The sequence below is a fragment of the Ailuropoda melanoleuca genome, chromosome 3 (assembly GCF_002007445.2).
Source record: "Ailuropoda melanoleuca isolate Jingjing chromosome 3, ASM200744v2, whole genome shotgun sequence".
Lineage (NCBI taxonomy): Eukaryota > Metazoa > Chordata > Mammalia > Carnivora > Ursidae > Ailuropoda > Ailuropoda melanoleuca.
In genome coordinates, this window is record NC_048220.1 from 79,089,601 (window position 1) to 79,112,791 (window position 23,191).

The 23,191-nt window shown below is 34.9% G+C and overlaps 1 protein-coding gene across 4 annotated transcripts in view; it reads left to right on the forward strand.

Moving 5' to 3' along the window:
• Positions 1 to 23,191, forward strand: part of FER (FER tyrosine kinase) — a 418,243-nt gene that overhangs the window by 119,889 nt on the left and 275,163 nt on the right. For all 4 annotated transcript variants that reach the window (XM_034656598.1, XM_034656599.1, XM_034656597.1 and 1 more), the window contains 2 exons: positions 2,637 to 2,759; positions 14,803 to 14,992. In XM_034656598.1, coding sequence (XP_034512489.1) covers positions 2,637 to 2,759; positions 14,803 to 14,992 — 313 coding nt within the window. The remainder of the gene's footprint in view (positions 1 to 2,636; positions 2,760 to 14,802; positions 14,993 to 23,191) is intronic.

The following is a 23,191-nucleotide window of genomic DNA, read 5'->3' on the forward strand; positions in this document are numbered from 1 at the left end:
TACCCTGGCCGTCAGAGCCTCTAGTTTTGATTGCATTTGGCTCATAGAATTTTTAATTTCTGGCAGATTCACTCTCATTTCCGCCCTTAGAGATTCTATATCTCATTAATATTTTCGTTAATACTTTTTTCAAGTGTACACATCATCTTGACCATTGTTACTCTGANGTTACTCTGATTTCCATTTCTGATAATTTGGTTATATCCGTATCCATTAGTTCTGTGGCAGAGGCCACAGACTCATTGTCTTTTCTTTGCTGTGGGGGACTTCTCCTTCTCGTCATTCTGATGAGGAGAGGTTGCGGGCTTGTCCAGAGCCCAAATTATTGACCAGAACCCAGGCCATGCACCCTTGTTTTATAGGGATCTTAGGGATGTGTGCTTCTTGATTTTTCAGCCTGCCTTCTGGGGGAGGGCCCTGCCACACCGATACTAAGGCAACCCTGTTTGAGTAGAGTCTCCGTGTCTCCTCAATACTCATCGCTGGAGATGTGCATTTGTAGAGATCCAGATGTATCTTCCTGCGTGTCAGGCTGATTCTGTGGATGTTCAGGCTGGTCTGGTACCTATCCAGCTCGACTCAGAGGACCAGCTGAAAAAGGGTTCCCGTACTCCTCCTCCATCTTAACCCCTCTCTCGCTGCTTTGTGTCTAAAATGGATTAAAATTTATTCAGCCATTCCCCTGTTGATGGATATTTAAATGTTTTCTAGTTTTTTTGTTTTATAAACACTGTTGCAACAAACCTGCATATGGGCAAATTTTGTGCACATTGTAAAGTATTTTGATAAGATTTTTAGATAGTCAGATAATATTCTAATTTGAAATTTGAAAAGCAATTCCAAGTTGATCTCTAAAAAAGTGCAAATTTTGTCACAGCAACAGTGTATGTTTCCGTTATTATTTTTTACAATATTGAGAATACTGGACATTATCCCTCTTTTTCATACTTGTCAATTTTAGTAGATGAAAAATAAATTTCCTATTTATTTAATCTGCAGATATTTAATTGTGGGTCAGGTTGTAAATATTTTTATATGCCTATTGATCTTTACATTTGTCCTTGATGAACTTCCAGTTATGTTCTTTGTCCATTTTCGTATTAGTTCATCTTTTTCTCTAAGAGGGCTTTTTTTGCTTTTTTTTTTTTTGTTAAAGATTTTTTTATTTGAGAGAGAGAGAATGAACAGGGTGGGAGGGGCAGAGAGAGAAACTGAAGCAGACTCTGTGTTGAGTGGGGAGCCCCATGTGGGGCTTGGCCTCACCGCCCCTGAGATCTCTACTTGAGTTAAAACCAAGTGTTGAATGCTTATCTGACTGTGCCACACAGGTGCCCCATTCTAAGAAGGCTTTTGCTTGTAATTTGCACTGCAAATATTTCTTTGCAGTTTGACTCTTGCTTCTGACTCTCTTTATCATCTCTTTAACTTCCAAAAAATTTAAACTTTCATAGAGTTGGATTATTTAATATTTTCTTTTGTATATTTTGGATTTCATATATTACTTTAAAAAGCTGAAGATAAAAATTTTAATGTGATATGATAGCTATGTGTGTTTTTGTGGTAGGAATATTTCTATTCAGGACCAAGTGCATTTTATGCAACCAAAAATGATCTCGTCTATCTGTACATATTAGTTTTGTGTATTTAATTGTTAATATTTATATAGAAAATACCCGTAGGGGCGCCTGGATGGCGCAGTCATTAAGCGTCTGCCTTCAGCTCAGGGCGTGATCCCGGCGTTATGGGATCAAGCCCCACATCAGGCTCCTCTGCTATGAGCCTGCTTCTTCCTCTCCCACTCCCGCTGCTTGTGTTCCCTCTCTCGCTGGCTGTCTCTGTCTCTGTCAAATAAATAAATAAAATCTTTAAAAAAAAAAAGAAAATACCTGTAAAGCATTATTATACTATATGAAAAGAAATAGCTTATTATCCACTTAAATTTGCCATTCAACTGAGCCTCACTTTCTTTTCTTTAAAATATGGATAATAGTATCTATCTCATTGGTTGTTATGAGAATTAAATGAGATGACACATGCAAACAATACTAGATACCATTTACTCAGTACCTACTAAGTACCAGTCATTATATATGCATTAGTTTTTATTATCTTCAGAACAGTGCTTTGAGGCAGGTATTACTGCACTTAGATTACAAGTGAGAAAATAGATTTAATGAGCTTATGCAACTTATCCAGTATCTCTTAAAAGGTGCAAAGCCAAAATGTAAATACGTGTTTGTCAGAAAACAAAAACCATGGTCTTTTCACTATGCACTCTTCCTGGGACAGTACAGGTATTTATTTGCTTTAATCCTTTCTTCTTTTTTAATTTTCTGTTTCTCTTTTTCTATTTAATGACTAAGACTCTCAGACTTTCCTGAAGTACTACCTGCGATTATTGAAATGTTCTTTTCTGCACTGTCCAGTAAGGTTGCCTCTAGCTACATGTCTCTGTTTAGCAGTTGAAATGTGGTTAATGGTTCCTTGGTTAAGGAACTGAAACTTTATTTTAAATTAGATTACATGTGGCTGCCATTTTGGACATCACCATCTTAGATGTATGAATGTTCAGGGTATGTGCGTAAAGTGAGTATAACTAACTTATTGATTGATAACGAGGAAACTGTTCATTCTAGGTTGAAAACTTTAGCAGAAGAACTTATGCAGACACAGCAGATGCTTTTAAACAAGGAGGAAGCTGTCTTGGAGCTAGAGAAGAGAATTGAGGAATCTTCTAAGACCTATGAAAAGAAGTCTGAGTGAGTAAAACAAAAATAATTTGAAGGAAGAAAGTTTAATTGATGTAATTTTACAGAATATTTCAGTTGCATGTTATCATGGTTGTAAAATTTCTAGAAGCTTAAATTTCGTTTTAAGTGGAAAACTTGGTGTCATTGAGTTACTTTCTAGGACTCTGGAAAATTGATCTGGGTTTTGTCAATATAGTGTGCTGATCATGTCTCAATGTTTTAACAGTTTAAACTGTTTTCTGAAAAATCCTGTTAGAAAGAAGTTGTCTTTATTCCCCTCATCGGTGTCCACCACATTCACTGTGCATTCCTTGTTCAGAAAGTGGCAGATCAGTGTTATCTAGAAATTGGCTTCTCTGTGTTAGAAGGAAGCAAACACACTTATGAGAAAATAGCAATCTGCTTCACTTACAAAAATTCCTCTAAGATTTGCTGTGCTGTTTTGTCTTACTGTTATTTTTCTTGCTGATTTCTGGACCTGTGGATTTCCTACCGCTTCCTCTTACTTGGGTGGGGATACTGTTGTTTTCACTGATTTCACTAATTATGTTTTCTTCTGTTTTAACGTTTACATTTTGATCTATAACTTAAAATTTATATTCTGTCTTCAGTTATTGTTTGCATCTCCAACAGGTATTGTAACTAGTATGGTTTCTCTACTCCTGACTGGAGCGTTTAAATTTCTCACTATCATTCTCTCATAACTGGCTTGATTTATCAAAATTCTCAAGGAAATTGTGATGTGTTGCATTTCTCTGGTGTATTCTTGCTCTTTCCACATAACTTCTCAGATATTCTCCACTTCTCTTGAATCTCTTATCCTCTTATCTCCCCCATCATAGATAGCAGATGGACCTCTCCTGCATTACAGAAAAATTAGAATCATCAGGTGGCAACTCTGTTATTTTCTTGACTAGATACCCACATCTACTGCCTTTGTACCCATTCTCTGTGCTTGCGTCCATAGAGGAACTGCTCCTTGTTCTAGGTCTACTTCTTGGGCCTCTTTTTCGTATCTTGTCATCTCATACTTTCTCAGAAATTTTACATTATTTATCATATTATGTTCATCTTTTCTTCTCAGTTGGGTCCAGGGCTCACTTTTTAAATATGCTTAAATCTTGACTCAAAAACAATTTCCGCCCCCAAATAACCCTTCTGTATTCATATTTCCTCCCAACTGCCTTTGCCTCCTGTTTTCTTAGTCGTACTTGTTCTAAGAGTAATGATGCTCTCTCATTTCTTCAACTCCCACTTAGTTCCTAACCCACGTGTATCCAGCTTCTGCCCCATCACCATTGAAATGGGTATCTGTAAGATCTCCAGGGATCTGTACATTGCTAAATTTAACAAATGTCTTACTTGACCTCCTCTCACTATCTGATTTTGTTGACTATATGTTTCTTCTTTTCCTTTGGTCTTTAGGATGAGATCTTTTGCTCCTCTTTCTGGCTACTCCTTTATAAACTCATTCTCCTCCACTAAGCCAATCTATTTTGGAGTTATTTGAAGAATGGCCCTAGGCTTTGTTACTCCCCTCTCTGTATTCTTTCCCTAGGTGGTTTCCTGAAGATGACCCACATTTATTGCTCTTCCTCAGATTTTTCCTCTGAACTCAGTGGCCATGTGGTCAATTGCCTAGTTGACAGGGTCTTAGAAGTACCCTAAATTTCCCATGTCTAAGACTGAATTAAAAATCTCAATACGACCAACCCAATTCAACTAGTTCACTCTTAGTATTCCTTATTTCAGTGAATGGCAACACCATCTATCCTATGACATAGCTCAGAATATTAGGATCCTACCTCTCCCACTTGTACTATGACTCTTATTATAACTTGGCATTAAATATTATATCAGTATCTATAAGCTTTTTAGAGATGAGAACAGGAAAATTTGAGTTGCTCTGGGCATTCCCTTAATAAATCTGGAAAATTTCAGTATTGCATCAACAGAAGATTCTATTTGGATTATAAAAATAAAATTTATCAACCATTGCACATATGAAATTCAAAAAAAGAATTATATTTTGCTTTTCTGTGTTTGGGAATAATTGCTTCACATGTTTACAGATGACCAAGTAGTTTTACTTTTTACAGTTTTGTAAATGCATACATTATAAATGACTCCTGTTTTAAAATTTAGTGGGTATAAAGAAAGACCATTAGATGGCTGACCCTCTCACTAGCATGTCTGACTGTACATAGTTGGAAGAGACGATCTTTAAGTGTTACCTTAATCTAGAAATTGTGAGATTCTTTGATTTTTTGCTATATTTTCTTGACTCAAATCTTTGACTCTCTTTAACTCCATAATGAATGTGACCTACTCTCCTACACCTATTTATGTTTATCAGGAAATGAGAATGGGTGTATAGGAGAAGGGGCTTAAGGGTGGTAGATATGTGGGAAATAACACTTATTGAGTTCTTACTCTGTTCCACTTGCTGTGCTGGATGTTTTATGTAAATTACCACATTGAATGTTATCTTCACTGTGCCTTTTGTGTATTTGCCTGTATATTACCTGTATGACTTAGAGAATTTTTAAAAATTACAATTACAAATGCATGAGTTCCTGACTCCACAGCATATGTCTTTTTGATCACAGCATCAGCTTGATCTTATTATTTAAAAAGTGTTCTTATGAGAGTAAGTTAAAAGAGGTAAGTATGTTAAGGAGTTCAGGGGTTGAGTCCTGTTTAACCCAAATTCTGTTAACCCTTTGTTATCATGGTGTTTTTATTGTTAGCTTCATGGCATAATCTTGAAAATGTTAAGTACAGTCATATAACTAAACAGTCATTGTGAAGTCTCATTAATTTAGATATTAGTAGGGGTGAAGTTTGTCTTTGACTTATATGTTAAAATATTTTGCTAAATAAATAACCTGTAAGGGATTTTAGTGGAAATATTTGTATTTCAGTTTCTTAATAATTCGTAAACATTTCCTTTTTTTGTGTATGTTATGAGTATAAATCTACATACATATTTAAATACACTTATATAATTGAAAGCAATTTTAATCTAGTTTTAAAAATAGATTTACAATTTTTTTACTGGGCAATACTTTTTAGCTTCATATACTGTTAATTGGAAGTAATAAAACAGTAAAACAGAACTGCAGTTCTTCACAAGTGCTAAAAGTGTCCTATACTATAAGTTAGATATTTACACTCTTAAATTATTGCAATTATACTGAATTTTTACCTAACAGAAAGCATTATTGGTTCTGTTGAAATACAACATAATAAGGAGCTAAAGTTATAACCTTTAAATTTGAGTTTAACATAAATGTCTCTAAAACATTTTATGGTAATGGAAAAAATAGATTATATAGGAAATCATTTGATAGCTTTGATTCTGAAAAATAAACTTAAAGAATGGTTTTTATGTGACATTAAATTCACACTAACGAGTCGAGTTTTAGCATATATAAATGATGGCGGTCTCAGTTGAAACATAGCTGTTGTAGAATTATATTTTTAAATAATAGAGTAAAAGGAATAAAACCAACCACTTGAAATGGTATAATTTTAATACAACACAAAGTGTCACTCTGGTATACATAACTTTACTCATTACTTCTAAAGCATATTTATTCACATGGACATAATATCATTCTTCTCCTGATTTATGATCCTTGACTGCTGTATTAGAAAATAGTTTATGGGAAAGTACGCCAAGCATATGTTATTTATGACTCAGTGGCATGAAGAGCAAGTAATATTACTATTGGTTTTAATGCTTGGCTTGACTTTCAAAAAGTGAATGATTATTCAATTTTGTGTTGTTTTGTGCCATTATCACCTAATACTTAAAAATACTTTATATGTTATAAAATCAAAACTCTTAGAGCCATGCAGAATCTTAAGAGCTCATTTGATTCAGCCTCCTTGTGTTTCAAATTATGTAGGATCTGAGGCTGTGAAATTTTAAGAGACTTGCAAAATGTCACAGCTAGCTTATAGTTGAGGTAAGACTTGAGCCATCTAGGGTATTGTTCTAATCTGCAAATTCAGGGACCTTTTATTTTTGTCCCAGGATTTAAAAATTATGTGTGTTACAAAAAAAGGTCCTTCCTAAGTAGGGAATTCATTCAGTAATATTTATGGCATAACTGTTAGGCACTGTGAATACAATGAAAGGTAAGATATGTATTATCCCATGTCTCATGAAGTTTAAACTTTCATGGAGTAGACTAATACAAATAAGAAATTAATAATTATGATAATTGCTATGAAATAAGGAGTTAAGATAGAAGAATAATCGAGGAGTACCTACTTAAGATAGGTAGTCAGGGGTCTCCCAGAAAGTGGCATTTTTGCTAGATGTGAAGGACAGAAGGTGCCCTCCATGTGAAGAATGCGTGCAAACAGTAGTCAGTGATAGGAAGTAAGTTGCACATGCAAAGGTCCTAGTCCTGTCCATATTTTAAATTTATTTATGGCTTCCTATATATCTTGTGTTATACAATCATTTATTTTCTAAAATTTTCTTCTTACTGTAGTATGTATAGCTTGTTTGCTCAATGGTTATAAGCATAAAAATAAGTGTATAGTATGTGGTATAGTGATTGTAGCAATATTTTTAAAAAAGTAACTACTGAAGAAAAGCAGGATGTTAATGTATATGAAATTACATCATTATACAGAAAACTCAATGAGATTAATTGTTGGAAGTTAATGTTGCTCATTAATTTCATAATTAGACATGTTGATTAAAAAAAGTTAAGACTAGAGCCATACAACAGGACACAAATCTCCCCAGCAAATCTCATCGTTCTTCAAAACCACTAACCTAAAAACCAGGAAATATATATTTTAACCTAATTCCTGGTGTTAGGATAATGTCTCAGAATGAGTGATTGCCAATATGCTACAGTACAATAAATATTTAGAACTCTTGAAGGAGAATAAAAAATGCCTATCCCTATGACAGTATTTAGGAACCCAAGGCATATGAGATTATAAAAACTTCATCTCACCAGAGGAAGTGTGATGCAGCAGCAGTGATATGTATTCTTAATTAAATTTTTTTATTTTCAGACAATTATAGATTGACATATAGTTGTAAGAATCAATACAGAGAGGTCCCATGTACCCTATGCTCAGTTCTCCCTAGTGGTAGCGTCTTGCAGAACTATGATATAATATTGTAATCCAGATATTGACATTGACACAATAATGGTATAGAGCATTTCCATCATTTCAAGGGTCCCTCATGTTGTGTTTTTATAGCTACACTGCCTTCTATCTCACACCCTTTTCCTAACTCCTGACAGCTGTTAATATGTTCTCAATTTCTACAGTTTTATCTTTTCAAGAATGTTACGTAAATGGAATCACACTGTATGCAGTCTCTTGAGATTGGCTTTTTACATTCATTGTAATCCATCCAGCTACTTTCATTCCTTTTTATTGTTAAGTAGGATTCCGTGGTGTGTGTGTTAGTTTCCTAGGGCAGCCGTGACGAAGTACTGCAAACCTGGTGGCTTAAAAAGCAAAATTATTCTCTTGTAGTTCTGGAGGCCAAAAGTCTGAAATGAAGTGTTGGGAGGCTGGTTTCTTCTGATGGCTCTGAGGGAGAATCTGTTCCATGCCTTCCTCCTAACTTCTCTGATCGCTGGCAAACCTAGGCATTCCTTGGTTTATAGAAGCATCATTTCACTCTCTGCCTCCACCTCATACAGTGTTCTGGATATTCTTCTCAGTATCCAGAGTTTCTTCTTACAAGGACACAAGTCATAGAAATTAAAGGTCCATCCACTCTGGTCTGACCTCATCTTAATTAATTACATCTGCAACAACCTCATCTCCAAATTAAGGTCACATGCTGAAGTTCTTAGGGTTAGGATTTGAGCACATCTTTTTAGAGGACACAATTTAACCCATGGCAGTATGGATATTTTGTCTCATTCACCTTTTGAAGAACATCAGGTTCGTTTCCAATTTTTGGCTATTACAAATAAAGATGCTTCCAACATTCATGTAAGGGTTTTTGTGTGAACATAAGTTTGAATTTCTCTGGGTTAGTCATAAGTGTGATTGCTCGTTTCCTACCAGCAATGCGTGGGTGTTCAGTTTCTCCTCATCCTTGCCAGGATTTGGTGTGGTCACTGTATTTTATTTGAGCCATTCTAATAGATGTGTACTGATACCTCATTTTTTTTTATATTAAGACTTTATTTTTTAGAGTAGTTTAAGTTTCACAGCAAAATTGAGGGGAAGATTCATAGATTTTCCATATACTCCTGCCCTGACACATGAATATCCTCCCCCATTATCAATATCCCCACCAGAGTGTTAACATTTGTGGCAGTTGATGAACTTACAGTGGCACATCATTATCACCCAGAGTCCTCAGTTTAAGTTACATTTCATTCTAGGGGTGCCTGGTTGGCTAGTTGGTTAAGTGGCTGACTCTCGATTTTTGCTCAGGTCATGATCTCAGAGTCCTGGGATTGAGCCCCATGTTGGGCTCTGTGCTAAAAGGGGAGTCTGCCTGAGGATCTCTCTCTCCTTCTCCCTCTGCCCCCATCTCCGCTCATGTGCATGCATGTTCTGTCTCTCAAATAAATATATCTCTAAAACCTTACATTTAAAAAAATAAATTATGTTTCACTTTTGTACATTCTGTGAATTTGAGCAATGTATAATGATGTGCGTCCATCATTATGGTATCATGCAGAGTAATTTTTGCTCAAAGTCCTCTGTTCTCCAGTTACTTATCCTCCAGCCCCCATCCTCAACTGTTGTCAACTGCTGATCTCCATAACTTTGCCTTTTCCAGAATGTCATGTATTTAGAATCAGACATGATATAGTATTTTCACATTGGTTTTTTTCACTTAATAATATGCAGTTAAGTTTCCTCCATGTCTTTTTGTGGCTTGGTATCTCATTTGAGGACTGAATAATATTCCATTGTCTGGATGAACCACAGTTTATTTATCCATTCACCTCCTAAAGGACATGTTGGTTGCTTCCAAGTTTTGGCAATTAAGAATAAAGCTGTTATAGGGCGCCTGGGTGGCACAGCGGTTGAGCGTCTGCCTTCGGCTCAGGGGAGTGATCCCGGCGTTATGGGATCGAGCCCCACATCAGGCTCCTCCGCTATGAGCCTGCTTCTTCCTCTCCCACTCCCCCTGCTTGTGTTCCCTCTCTCTCTGGCTGTCTCTATCTCTGCCGAATAAATAAATAAAATCTTAAAAAAAAAAATAAAGCTGTTATATAAACATTTGTGTGCAGGCTTTCGTGGGCATAAACTTTTAATTCTTTTAACCAAATACTAAGGAATGTGATTGCTTGATCTTATGGTAAGAGTATTTTTAGTTTTTTTGTATGTAATTGCCAAATTGGCTTTTAAAGTGGCTGCATCATTTTGTATCCCCCCAGCAATGAGTGAGAGCTCCTGTTCCTCCACATCCTTGGCAGCATTTGATGTTGTCAGTGTCCTGGAGTTTGGCCATCTCATAAGTGCATAGTGGTATCTTATTGTTGTTTTAATTTGCATTTCACTGAAGACATATGATATGAGGCATCTTTTCATGTACTTATTTTCCATCAGTATATCTCCTTTGGTCTTTGACTATTTTTAAATCAGGTTTTTTTCTTATTGTTGACATTTAAGAGATCTTTGTATAGTTTTGTATAACAGTCCTTTTATCAGATGTGTGTTTTTCAAATGTTTTCTCCCAGTGTATGGTTTATCTTATTGTTTCCTTGACGTTATCTTTCAGAGAGCAAAAGTTCTTAATTTTGGTACAGTCCAGTTTATCAAATATTTCTTTCACAGATTGTACCTTTAGTGTTATATCTAAAAAGCTATCACCATACCCAAGGTCATCTAGGTTTTCTCCTATATATTCTCTAGGAGTTTTATAGTTTATGTTTTGCATTTAGGTCTGCGATCTCTTTTAATTTTTTATGAATGGTATAAGGTCTTTTTTTTAATTCACTTTTTGTGTTTGCATGTCCACTTGTGCCAGCACCATTTGTTGAAAATACGAACTTTTCTCTTTCATGTTGATCATTTTGGAAGACCCCATTTTTTTATCCAGAGTAAAATAAAGGTGAAATAGTGGTAATATAGATTATAAATGTCATGAGAAGTCATGTTTAAAAATAGAGTTTTTTCAGGGAGCCTGGGTGGCTCAGTCAGTTAAGCATCTGCCTTCAGCTCAGGTCATGATTTCAGGGTTCTGAGATCGAGCCCCTGGTTGGGCTCCCCGCTTCATGGGGAGCCTGCTTCTCCCTCTCCCTCTGCCCCTCTTCCCACTTGCTCATGTACACTCTCTCTCTCTTTCCCTCAAATAAATAAATAAAGTCTTTAAAAAAAATAAAAATAGGGCTTTTTCTCTAAACTATGTAATATGTATGATTTAAAATCGTTTTATTTATTAATTTATTATTTTTATTGAACTGTAGTTGGTATACAATATTATATTTCATGCGTACAGCATAGTGATTTGACATTTGTGTACATTACAAAATAGTCACTATGATATACCTGGTTACTGTCACCAACAGTTATTATAATATTGACTAATATTTCCTATGCTGTACTTTATATCTTTGTGACTTGTTTTATAATCAGAAGTTTATACCTCTTAATTTCTTTTGCATATTTTGCCCATCCCCCTGCCCCTCTGCCAACCACCAGTTTATCTGTTTGTTTCTGTTTTGTTTTGTTTGTTTCTTTTGTTTTATAGAGTCTACATATAAGTGAAATCATAAAGTATTTGTTTTTCTCTGACTTATTTTACTTAGCATAATACCTTCTAGGCACATCCATATTGTCCCAAGTGGCAAAATTTCATTCTTTTTTTATGGCTGAGTAATATTTCATTATGTGGATTTATCTTACGTATTTAAATATATATATATTATATATATGAACAATCTATATCCACACCGCACCCCATCATCTTTATCCATTCGTTATTGATGGACATTAAGGTTGCTTCCATATCTTGACTGTTGTAAATAATGCTGCAGTGAACATAGGGATGCAAATATCTTTTCATATTGGTGTTTTTGTTTTCTTTGGGTAAATGCCCAGACGTGGAATAGCTGGATTGTCTGGTATTTCTATTTAAGCTTTTTTTTTTAAATTCTAACTTTCTATAGTGGTTTAATCCTTCAGAAATTTTGTTTAGTACTTAATGAAGCTAAAGCTAATTTACTCACATCCTTCAAGTAACACAGCCATTTTTTTTTCCTGACTGAATAATACTTCTAACTCTAATATTTTTCTCCTAGGTCTGTATTCTATTTGTTACTGGCTACTGCAGAACGATCTAATAATCCTTCTAGTTCAGCCATTTAAAAAGGACGAAAAAGAGGTATCATTTCTCTTAGGGTTTGTGTTAGTTTTCTTTTCCTGCTCTAACAAATTGCCACAGACTTGGTAACTTAAAACAACACCAGTTTATTCGCTTCTATTTCTGGAAATCGGATGTTGGAAATGAATCTTATGGATCTAAAAGCATGTTGTTGATGGGGCTCATTTCTTCTGAAGGCCCTGTGTAGGGGGCAGATCTACTTTTTCTGTTTTTCCAGCTTCTAGAGACTTACCTCATTTCTCAGCCCTTGGCCCCACATCACAGTGCCTTTCTTCCCTTTTTTTTGGTTACATTGGCTTCTCTAACATCATCCCTTTTACTTCCCTCTTATCAGATGCTTATGAATATTGGGTTCACTTGGATCTTCTAAAACAACTTCCCCATTCCAACGTCCTTAACTTATAAAACTCCCTTTTACTATGTAAGGTAACATATGTACGGGTTCTGGGGAGAAGGATGTAGTCATCTTTGGGGGCGTGCTACACAGTTGAAGAGATAATAAAATGTGTGTGTTTCACTCCCCAAACTGTATTTCTTTGAATTTTGTTCAGCTCTTCAGTTAATATTTACTTTTTTGCAATTGTTGTTCCTTATTTGTCATTCCATATTCTAATTTTGTAGTTTATTTTCATTCTTTTGATTATCATTATTATTTTATTTTGCGTTTTTCCCTATATTTGATATTTATTTACAAAAAGCTAATGGTAGCAGTAATGGTTTTAGAGTGTTAGTATTTTCAAGTGTACTTTCCTATTATTTGGTCCACATTTGTGAAATCATTCACCCTCTTTTTGGACTCATTCTGCAGATGTCCACGAATATGTGTTTTTACCATCTTATTTTGTACATTTTAAATTGTTCCTTATCCTCTTGTCATGTGATTCTTTTGGTAGCTAGGAGATGCAAAGAAGGAACCCTCAAGAAGCTTAGGTTCATATGGGTGTAATCTTTTCCAGAACCCAGTCCTCATGAATTTATGTTCACAAAAGTGGTTGTTTTAAAAATCATCTTTCTCTGAAGAGATTCACGGAGAAAAAATACGTAAGCAATTTATCATGGAAAAAAGCTTACCATCTAATATGCCAACCAGCCTGAATTTATCAGGAAATCTGTGTGGATTTAGAACACAGGTCACAGATTGTTGAGTGATGGTGATATAAATGATAATTGCTATTTACTGAATTCTTACTTTATGGTAGCTACTGTGCGAACAATTTTTTAAGTATTATCTCATTGTATTCAGAATAACCCTGACAATTTGGTGTATTATCAATTTTTCCAGTGTCAAAACTGCAGATGAGAAAAACAACGTGATTAACTCATTAAGTTGAATCTGTTCTCATTCAGTATAATTACACTCTTTCCATTATGCCATGATGATTTTACTTGGGAAGTGTTAATGAGCTCTGACAGTATGGTACATCCTTCTTCATTACTTTTGCTGTAAACTCCACTGGTTAGAGGGGTTTGTCTTTTGAACATTGCTAGGTTTCTGGTAAAAATAATCTTACTCATTAGTTCTACTTTTCCCAAATTTCATTCAGTTCTCTACCTGAGTTCTCTTTTTGTTAGGATGCTCACCTGAAACTCATTGCAGTATACTGAGGAGATCGTAGCTTTCTTTATAGCATTCACTGAGGTGAATGCACCCTGCTCCCTTTGATTGGAATTGGGTTTTCAAAATATTAATCAACAGCATATTTATAAACAAATCTCTCTTGGTGGGCATTCCTTGTGCCTATGATTACTTATTCAATAAATATTGATCCATGTAAGTTCCAATTTAAGGAGGTAACATTTTCTGATCTTATTCTCCAGTTTTGAAGTTTTCCCCTATTGACATCTATTGTCGCTTACATGTTAATAACCTATTTTCAGTGGTACGTGGCACAGTTCTTTAAGATAGTAATATACCACGTATGGCAGGGTTTCCAGAAGGTGTTCCTTGCCACCACTACCTTTTTCTTGTGGCTTTAATGTGGGTGAATTAGTTTGAAATTCCCTTCAGGGCAGATTTCAAGGGATAAAAGGTCACAATAAGGCGACATGTGGCCTGTGTAATTCTCTAAAGAAGAAATGGGGAAGTCAGTTATCTTTATAGTGGTGGTACTGGAAAGATCTGGGGACTTGTGTTGTGCTCATTTCCTCAGTGACAACTCAGGCCTCAGTCCTCGTCAGAACAGTTTTCTCCAACTCTAAAAACATACCCCTTGCAATATAAACACAGTTTTGTCCCCGGTTGTCACCTTGATTTGATTTGTTTTACCTGAGGCACCGATCTGACTGCAGCTATATTCCATTTGAGATTTGAACTAAAATGAGGTTCTGCCTCCGTCATATTAACTCACTTTAGGCCCCACACTTCTCAGCCTGTGTCCGTACTCAGGGAGGTAGATGGCTCAGCTGTAGAATAAAATGAATGCCATAGATTATACTGTATTTGGAAGGATCCTGAATTTGGTTTTTGTTTCCAAAGATTTTCTTCCATTTTGTTGTTTTTTTCCCCTTCCATTTTGTTAATGCTAATAACATTTAGTAACTATTGTGATGACTTGACAGCTGTTCGGTTTTATAATTCTGATGATTCTGAAGGACTGTTATAAAGATGAAAATGAAATAGAAGCATAACATACTTAGCATAGTGTCCTTTATAAAATCTTATTTCTTAAAGAAGTTGAAATAATTTATGTTTAATGTGTTCTCTTTCAGTATTGTGCTTCTGCTAAGCCAAAAACAGGCACTTGAAGAGCTGAAACAGTCAGTCCAGCAGCTGAGGTGCACCGAGGCAAAGTTTACAGCACAGAAAGAATTGCTGGAGCAAAAAGTACAAGCAAATGAGGGGAAAGAGCCACCTCCAGTAGTAAATTATGAAGAAGATGCACGATCGGTTACATCTATGGTAAGCCAAAAAGCAATCAAAAGAGAAACTTGAAAGACTAGTGTGTAGGTAATAAGTGAATACAAAAATCAGTTCTTTTGCTATGACAAATTATTACTCTTGTTAATATGCAGGGCCTGTTAAACTTGTCTGTAAATGCAAAGTAGACTTGTCAGTCACCTCAGGCCAGTCACTTTCAGGAACCACCTGTCGAGTCAGAGGAAGAAGCTCTTCTCTTGCCTTCAACACTGAGTGAAAGACTGCAATGTTTTTATTGCTGGCAGACAGCAGGATGGTAGGGTGTTATTCTTAAGCTGGAAGTAGGAAATAAGGAGAAAGCTCTTTAATATTATTTTCTTCTTAAGAATGCATTTTGTTCAAATCCACCAACTAGAAATTCAGTTTCATTTTATATAGTTTCATTAACTGTTTAAGAATGCCTAGTATAAATACTTTCTCTCCCCTTTCCTTTTCTTTCTCCCTTCCCCCCCTCCTTTCTTTTTTCCTCTTCCTTTCATCCTAAGTTGGTGGTTCTCTCCAAGGTGGCAGTTTTTCCCTCCAGGGGACATCTGGCAATATCTCCAGATGTTCCTGGTAGTTACAGTTAGTGGGTAGGACAGTGGTATCTGATGTGTAGGGGTCGCTGATGCTTCTGAGTGTCCTGTAATGCACAGGACAGCCCCTGCCTTCATACTTCCCACTCCCCAGCACAAAATATGAGGGGTGCCAAGGCTGAAAAAGCCTGAGCTCTGGCCGTGGCTTTTTCTTTGAGTAGCTGAATAGTCCATAAATAGAACTATCATAGTTAATGATGCCATAGCTGATACTTTAGGCATTTTTAGTTTATTTAGTTCTAAATAGTACAATTTGATTGTTAAACATATTCAGATGTGTCCATAGGGAAAAAAGGCAGTACTCGAAAATGTGATAAATGTGGAAATGAATGTGAAGTATTTAAATTATTGTGGCTATTCCCATTTTTGTTATTAATTGAGCCATACTAATCTGTATATGACATTGTTAATTATGAATTATATTTCCTTTCTTTCCTTTACTGTCCTGTCAGATAGTAAGGATTTTCCTGTATGTACCACGGGCCCTTTCTTGGTTCTTGACAACTGTCTGGTGTGTGCATTCTTTCAGAAGAACTTCTGAAGTTTATTCTTTTACTTGGGTTTTAAAAACCTTAGCTAGTAAATCTTTTGTACCCCGAGTGTAGTTTATCATACTTCCTTGTCTCCATGTGGGTGTGGAATTGGTTACTTCATAGCTTGATTAGGTGGCAGATAGTTTTAGAATTAGCTATCTAGTTTATTTTAATTAATTCTGTGTGCAGATGACCCATATTGGCCTTATTATTACGACAAAGCAAGATACTCAAGTCACTAGATGATAGCATATTTTCATTGGGTAACTATGACTAAAAACTAGATTTTGAAAGTTAAAATATAACAGTTCATCAATTCTTATTTCATTAGGAACTTGTGATCATTTGCAGCTTTATCTTTCATAATCATTGAAGAAAAACTTTTTCAATAAATGAATAAATAATGTTTCAGAGACACTGTATACTATAGCTGTGAGAACAAACTGCTTTCTGGCACTTTTAAACTTTCTCTTCTGCTTTCTCTATTATTACATGATGGTGAATAACACTTTGGAAATTTTTAGTGATGTCATTTATTTCATTTTATTCAATTTATTTTAAATAGTTGAAATGGGAGTGCCTGGGTGGCTCAGCCGTTAAGCGTCTGCCTTTGGCTTAGGTCATGATCCCAGAGTCCTGGGATCGAGCCCCGCATCAGGCTTCCTGCTCCGCTGGGAGCCTGCTTCTCCCTTTCCCACTCCCCCTGCTTGTGTAAACTCTCAGTCTCTCTCTGTCAAATAAATAAATAAATAAAATCTTTAAAAATAAATAAAAAAATAAATAGTTGAACTCTTAATTATAAATATATCTTATCTATTCATTGAGGCAATGCCTTTAGTAAGTCTTTAAGGAATTTACAATGGAATGCCATAATTATGTAGTTTAAAGTAATAAAATAACATTTTATAAATCAATAGACCATTCCCCAAATTAATGCCAATTAATGAGATTTTACAGTATGTCTTATAATACAAGTAAAAATACTTGCCATACAGTGTTTTTAAAGCTTATACGCTCACATATATCTGTGAAATTTTTGCATAATTCAGTCTTTTCAATTAATAATTAGAATATTACTTTCTAATTTATTAAAAATCAGTAAAAATATTAAAGCTTTAAAAAGATTTTTCCCAAATGACTGTTAAAGCATTGTTTTATTAATAGCATTACAAGAAAAGGCTGAAATTAACTTAAGTAATTCTGTTGGTATTCTATCCGTATAAGTATCTAAAAAATTTCTACAAGGGAAATTTAGTTGAATATGGCAGAATTAGAAGAACTAAAAATTAAATTATGATATCATGGAAGATCATGAAAACTTGACCTAAATAGTATTTAAGAGTAAGAGAAAACAATTAGCTATTTAACATGATCCTAATTAATGGCAGTGTTAACCAGGACTCTTCCTCTTCAGTGGTGAAGAGTGCCTTAAGGAGCTGTATCACTAAGATGGGCCACAGATTCTTATAAAAATTTTAAGGTGATTCAAATGTGTAATCAGGTTCTTAGATACATTGATGTTTATTTTGGCTATATAATTCAGTAAGAATGAAAAGCCATCTATTAATTTATAGAAATCTAAAAAAAAATGTAGAGGCAGATAATATAATCATCTCTGTCAGGAGAAGTCATCCTCCTAATATTGTCTTTTTTAAACCTAGGTCTAATTTTGGTCAAAATACAAAGGGGAAAATGATATTAAGTATTACACAGTAATTCTGTATTGTCTGGGCATAAATATGTTTTATTTATTCATTCAAGAAACATTTATTGAGCACCTACTATGTGTCAAGCACATTTTTAGATGATTGAGATACATCAGTGGATAAAACTAATTAACCCCCCCCCTTTTAGAGATAAAAATCTGTGGTGAGTGGCAGTTAATAAATAAGTAGTAAATTATATATTATATTGGAAGATAGTAAATGCCAAGGAATAGAAACAGAGCAGGGTAGATGGTTGGGTGTCTAGAGGTTGGGACACAATTTAAGTCCAAGTCAGGACAAGCATCATTGGGAAGTTGACGTTTGAACAAAGACTGGTAACAGGGAGCTGCTAAACCCCTTATTTCCGGGGAAAGAGCCTTTCAGTCAGCGGGTGCGCCTGTTGCAGAGGCTATTGTGCAGGCGCATATTGGACTAATCCAGGTGTGGTTAAGGAAGTCTGAGTGCAGGGAAGGTGAGACTACAGGAAATGAGATTGGAGAAGTATTAGACAACCGATCTTGGGGCTTTGTGGACCATAATTAAGGATTATGGCTTTTCTCTGAGTGAAGTGGGGAGCCACCGGGTTGGAGAGCAGTAACAGAGGAATAATGTGCTCTTACTTTTTATTTCAATGGATTACTGTGGCAACTTTGTGGAGAATTACTTAAGGGGAACAAGAGTGAAAGAATGAGATTATTGCAGTTGCCCACATTATAGAAGATTACAGTTTGAGCAAGGATGGTCATAGCAGGAGAAGTAGCAAGAAGTGTTTTGCTTCTGGATATATTTTGAAGGTTGACCGTAGGAGATTTCCTTGGATTAAATGTGAGGTATGAGAGAGAATAGTCAAGCATGATTTTAACGTTTTTAGCAGGAGAACTAGAGGAATAAGAGCTTATTAGGAAGGTGAACTCTTTGTTGGCTGTCCTTGGATAATGATGGAAATACCAAAATTTTCTAATCTCTGAGTAACATCGATTTTCCTATTTTTGAAATTAATTAATTAGTTAATTAATTTAAAAGCATCACTTTCCTTCATGTTTGTTTATAGCTGTCCAGTTATAAGCAGATAAGTTCTCAATCAGTATCTGTCGAATTGAGGACTTGGACTTCCTTTTCAACCTAGAGTAATCTAATTGTTTTACTTTATAATAGCATGTGCTGAGCCCCAAGTATAATAATTTTTGATGAAAGAATCTTTCTTATATGTCAGATATATCTGGAATTCATGGCATTTTATAATGAGCTCTTACTTTTTAAATATGGTTAGCTATTCTGTAAGATAATTGCCTTTACTTTGATGTTTTTGAATTTGCACACTTTCAAACTCTTTGCTAGACGAATATGGAACATATATTTATCTTCTCTGCAAATCTTACTAAGTTCTGCTTAGTTGAACAGCACTATCAATAAAATCCTGTTTTGTTATATTTGCAATCAACAAAATATCTGGTTTATTGACTAAATATTGTCTGTCATTATGACTCAGTAGTAGTCCATTATATAGTAGTATCTGATGGATTTTCAATTTTATAGTTAAACTCCAAAATGGATTGATATCAGTTGAGATTGGCAGTATCATCGAAGCTTTATCTGTTTTCATCATCAGGTGCCCTTCCTTTCTTTCAGTACATAAGATCGATATTAATTTGAAGCCTTGCTCATCAAGTACATTGAAAAAAAGTACCAGACAAAAAAATCAGGAGACTGGAATTGAGCTTTGCTTCTGCTTTGTAATCATGGTCAAGTTCCTTAACCTTTCCGAGTTTTCCTTTCCGTAGAAAGAAGGAATGAATATATATCCACCTTGCCTGACCAGATTTTTATGACACTGACATGAGATAATGTGTGTGATATATTATTGAAACACATAAGATTTTATTTCAGTTTTTTCTAATAATACACCTTAGTTCCCGTGTGAATTAATTAGTACTCATTGAGTTAAGTATGGATTGTAGATTTTTCTGCAGAGTTATCTTATGTATTTCTTATTTATAAAGGCAAAACCTTAATTAATTTCTCTGGGCAGGTAGTACATGTACAAATACCGGAGTCTAAGTGTCCCTTCCTTAGTCTCCCAGTTTTCTACCTCAGAGGTAACCTTCCAGAAGCATTGTATGCAGATAAAAACATAAATGTTCATTATATGCCTCCTGCTCTTACACAAATGGTAGCGTGTACAACAATATTGTTCTGTACCTTACTTTTTAACTTAATATGTTTTAGGTATCATTTCATAATAGTACATATACAGTTGCTTCCTTTTTTTTTCATTCGTACAATCAGCAAATACTTATTGTCAGGTGTTGTGGTATCATTTTAGATTTCGGAGATGTAATAGTGCACAAAATAAACATAATTTTTTCTGTCCTCCTGGACCTTTCACTCTATGTGGGACAGACAGACAAACAGTTAAATATATGTGTTAAATGGTAAATATATTAAATATTAAACATATAGTTTTATATGTGTCAAGTGGTGGTAAGTTCTTTGGAGATAAATAAATCAAGATGGAAGAGGAAGGGTGATGGGAGGTGTTTTTATATATAGGGCTGTCAAGTAAGTCTTCACTGATAAATCAAGTAGCATTTATGCAGAAATCTGAAAGAATTAAGGGACCAAATGTTGAGACTGCCTGAAATGAGAATATTCCAGAACAGAGTGAGAGACAATAAATAAGAGATGGGGTCAGAGAAGTAATAGTCATTTAGATCATACAGTCAGACAGATTACTGTAAAGACTTTGATGCTAACTGTTAGAGAACGTAGAAACCACTGAAGATTCTGAACAAAGGAGTGACATGTTTACACGGTTTTCAGCCTTCTGTCATTGTAATGATAGCTTTGGTACAATCCTTATAATAGTACAGTGTGTATAAAAGGAGTTTGTGTGCAAGACACATTTTAGAAGGTTTTGTGTAGCCATATAGGTTTACATTTTTCTCTCAAAATAGTTTAAAAGTTTTTAAACCTGATAACAATGTCAGTTATAGATGTTAATTATTATATTAATATTGAATTAATATATCAGTCTTGTAGATTAATAAACTTTTCTTCTAGCTTTCCTATGGCATGAATTCTGTCATGCTGAACTTTCAGTGGCTTTGTAGGCCATTAATATTATTAAATTATCTTAGGATCTGATACCTGAAGTATATTTACAGCTATATGTTAAGCTTTATGTTTATTTAGTTTAAAAATTCCTAATATGTAAAACAAAGAAGAGATGATTATGAGTAGGTTACACAAGCCTTGTTGACTTTTCCAAATGATGCAAGTCAAGATTCCTTAACATTACTAATGATCAGGCAAATGTCAATCAAAACTAGAATGAGATGCCAATCAAAAGAACCAGAATGAAATGCCAGTCAAAACCTCATGCCTGTTAGAATGGCTATTATCACGAAGACAAGAAAGAACAAGTGTTGGCCAGGATGTGGAGGAAAGGAAACCCTTGTGCGCTGTTGGTGGGAATGCAAACTGGTGCAGCCACTATGGAAAACAATATGGAGGTTCTTCAAAAAATTAAAAATAGAATTACCATATTATCCAGCAATTCCATTTCTGGGTATTCATCTGAAGGAAATGAAAATACTAATCTCAAAAGATATCTATCTACACCCCCATGTTCATAGGAGCATTGTTTATAATAGCCAAGATATGGAAACGACCTAAGTGTCTATCAGTGGATTAAATATAAAGAAGATGTGGTGTATATATACAATGGAATATTGTTCCTCATAAGAGAGAATGAAATCTTTCCATTTGTGATGATATGGGTGGACCTTGAGGACTTATATGCTAAATGGAATAAGTAAGACAGAGAAAGACGAATACTGTATGGTATCTGGAATTTTTTTTAGAACAGATTGGTGGTTGCCAGAGACAGGGTTGGGAGGTGGGCAAATGGGTGAAGGTGGTCAAACGGTATAAACTTCCAGTTACAAAATACATAAGTCCTGGTATGTAATGTATATCTCAATTATATTTCAGCTTAAAAAAAAGGATTCTTTTATTCATTTTTTTTTTTGGTTCATACAAATGAAGTCATTTCATATCATGGGCCAATTAATGGATGGTGCTGGTGATGTTCTTTTGCGTTAGGCTGTAGTATCTTCTATCGGGAAAAGAAACCTTAAAGTTTCAAAATGTTTTCAATTTATATTTTAACTATTGTCTGTGCTCATATGCATATGCAGTGAATATATAGGCCAAATCAAGTAAATAGTAAAAGAAAAGTAACTTTTTCATTTATATATGTATGTATGTGTATATGTATATATATGTGTATATACATAGCACAAATGAAATGAAAAAACTATTTTTCATTTTCATTTATATATATATGTTCCTATGTATATAAACATGTGTATATATATTTCAAACTTATCGTTTAAATTATGAATTTCTTAATATCTTAGCACAAACTAATGGCCAGGGGTTAATTAGCCCTAAAACAATGTAATAAAAAGAGAAAAATAGGGGCGCCTGGGTGGCACAGCGGTTAAGCGTCTGCATTCGGCTCAGGGCGTGATCCCGGCGTTGTGAGATCGAGCCCCACATCAGGCTCCTCTGCTATGAGCCTGCTTCTTCCTCTCCCACTCCCCCTGCTTGTGTTCCCTCTCTCGCTGGCTGTCTCTATCTCTGTCAAATAAATAAATAAAATCTTAAAAAAAAAAAAAAGAGAAAAATAGGAAAGAATTAAATATCTACTATATTTATACAAATAAGAGAATTAAACACTCAGATTTATTCAGTCATTTGGAATTCATCAAGTGTTTTATGATTACTTAGTACATGAATATTATGTATGGGGTATTTTTGGAAGGGTGGGTCAAAGATAAAATAGATTTAGACCTTGCCATGCAGTTTGGTGGGGAGATGGAGCAGAAATAATTGATTAATAATTAATGGAAAGTTGACTGCATTTTGACTTTTATAAAGTATCCGTGCGTTAAAACATTTCAAAAATTTAGGTGCTTAGCGGTACCTAATAAACACTGAGCAGATGATTATAGAGGAAATGAATAGGTTCAGAATTTCAAAATATCTTTTGGCAGGTTATAATTGATACCACTCAGTTTTAAAAAAATGGTTTAAATGTTAAAGTTGGTTTCTATCAAATATTTCTCACTTTATAAAGAATTATGGTAGTGGTATTTTAACAGAGTGACAAAGTCTCAAGTGGTTACAGAGATAATGACTAATGTGTGATTGCAACAGGACCATCACTACCGAGAGCTCTCCAGCTGCAGAAGCCGGCTGCTTGGATTTGTATCCCTGCTCCACCACTTTAAGTATGTGATGTTAGGGACTTTTCCTGCCCTCATTTCCCAATGTGTAAAATGGGAATTACAGTTTTACCTA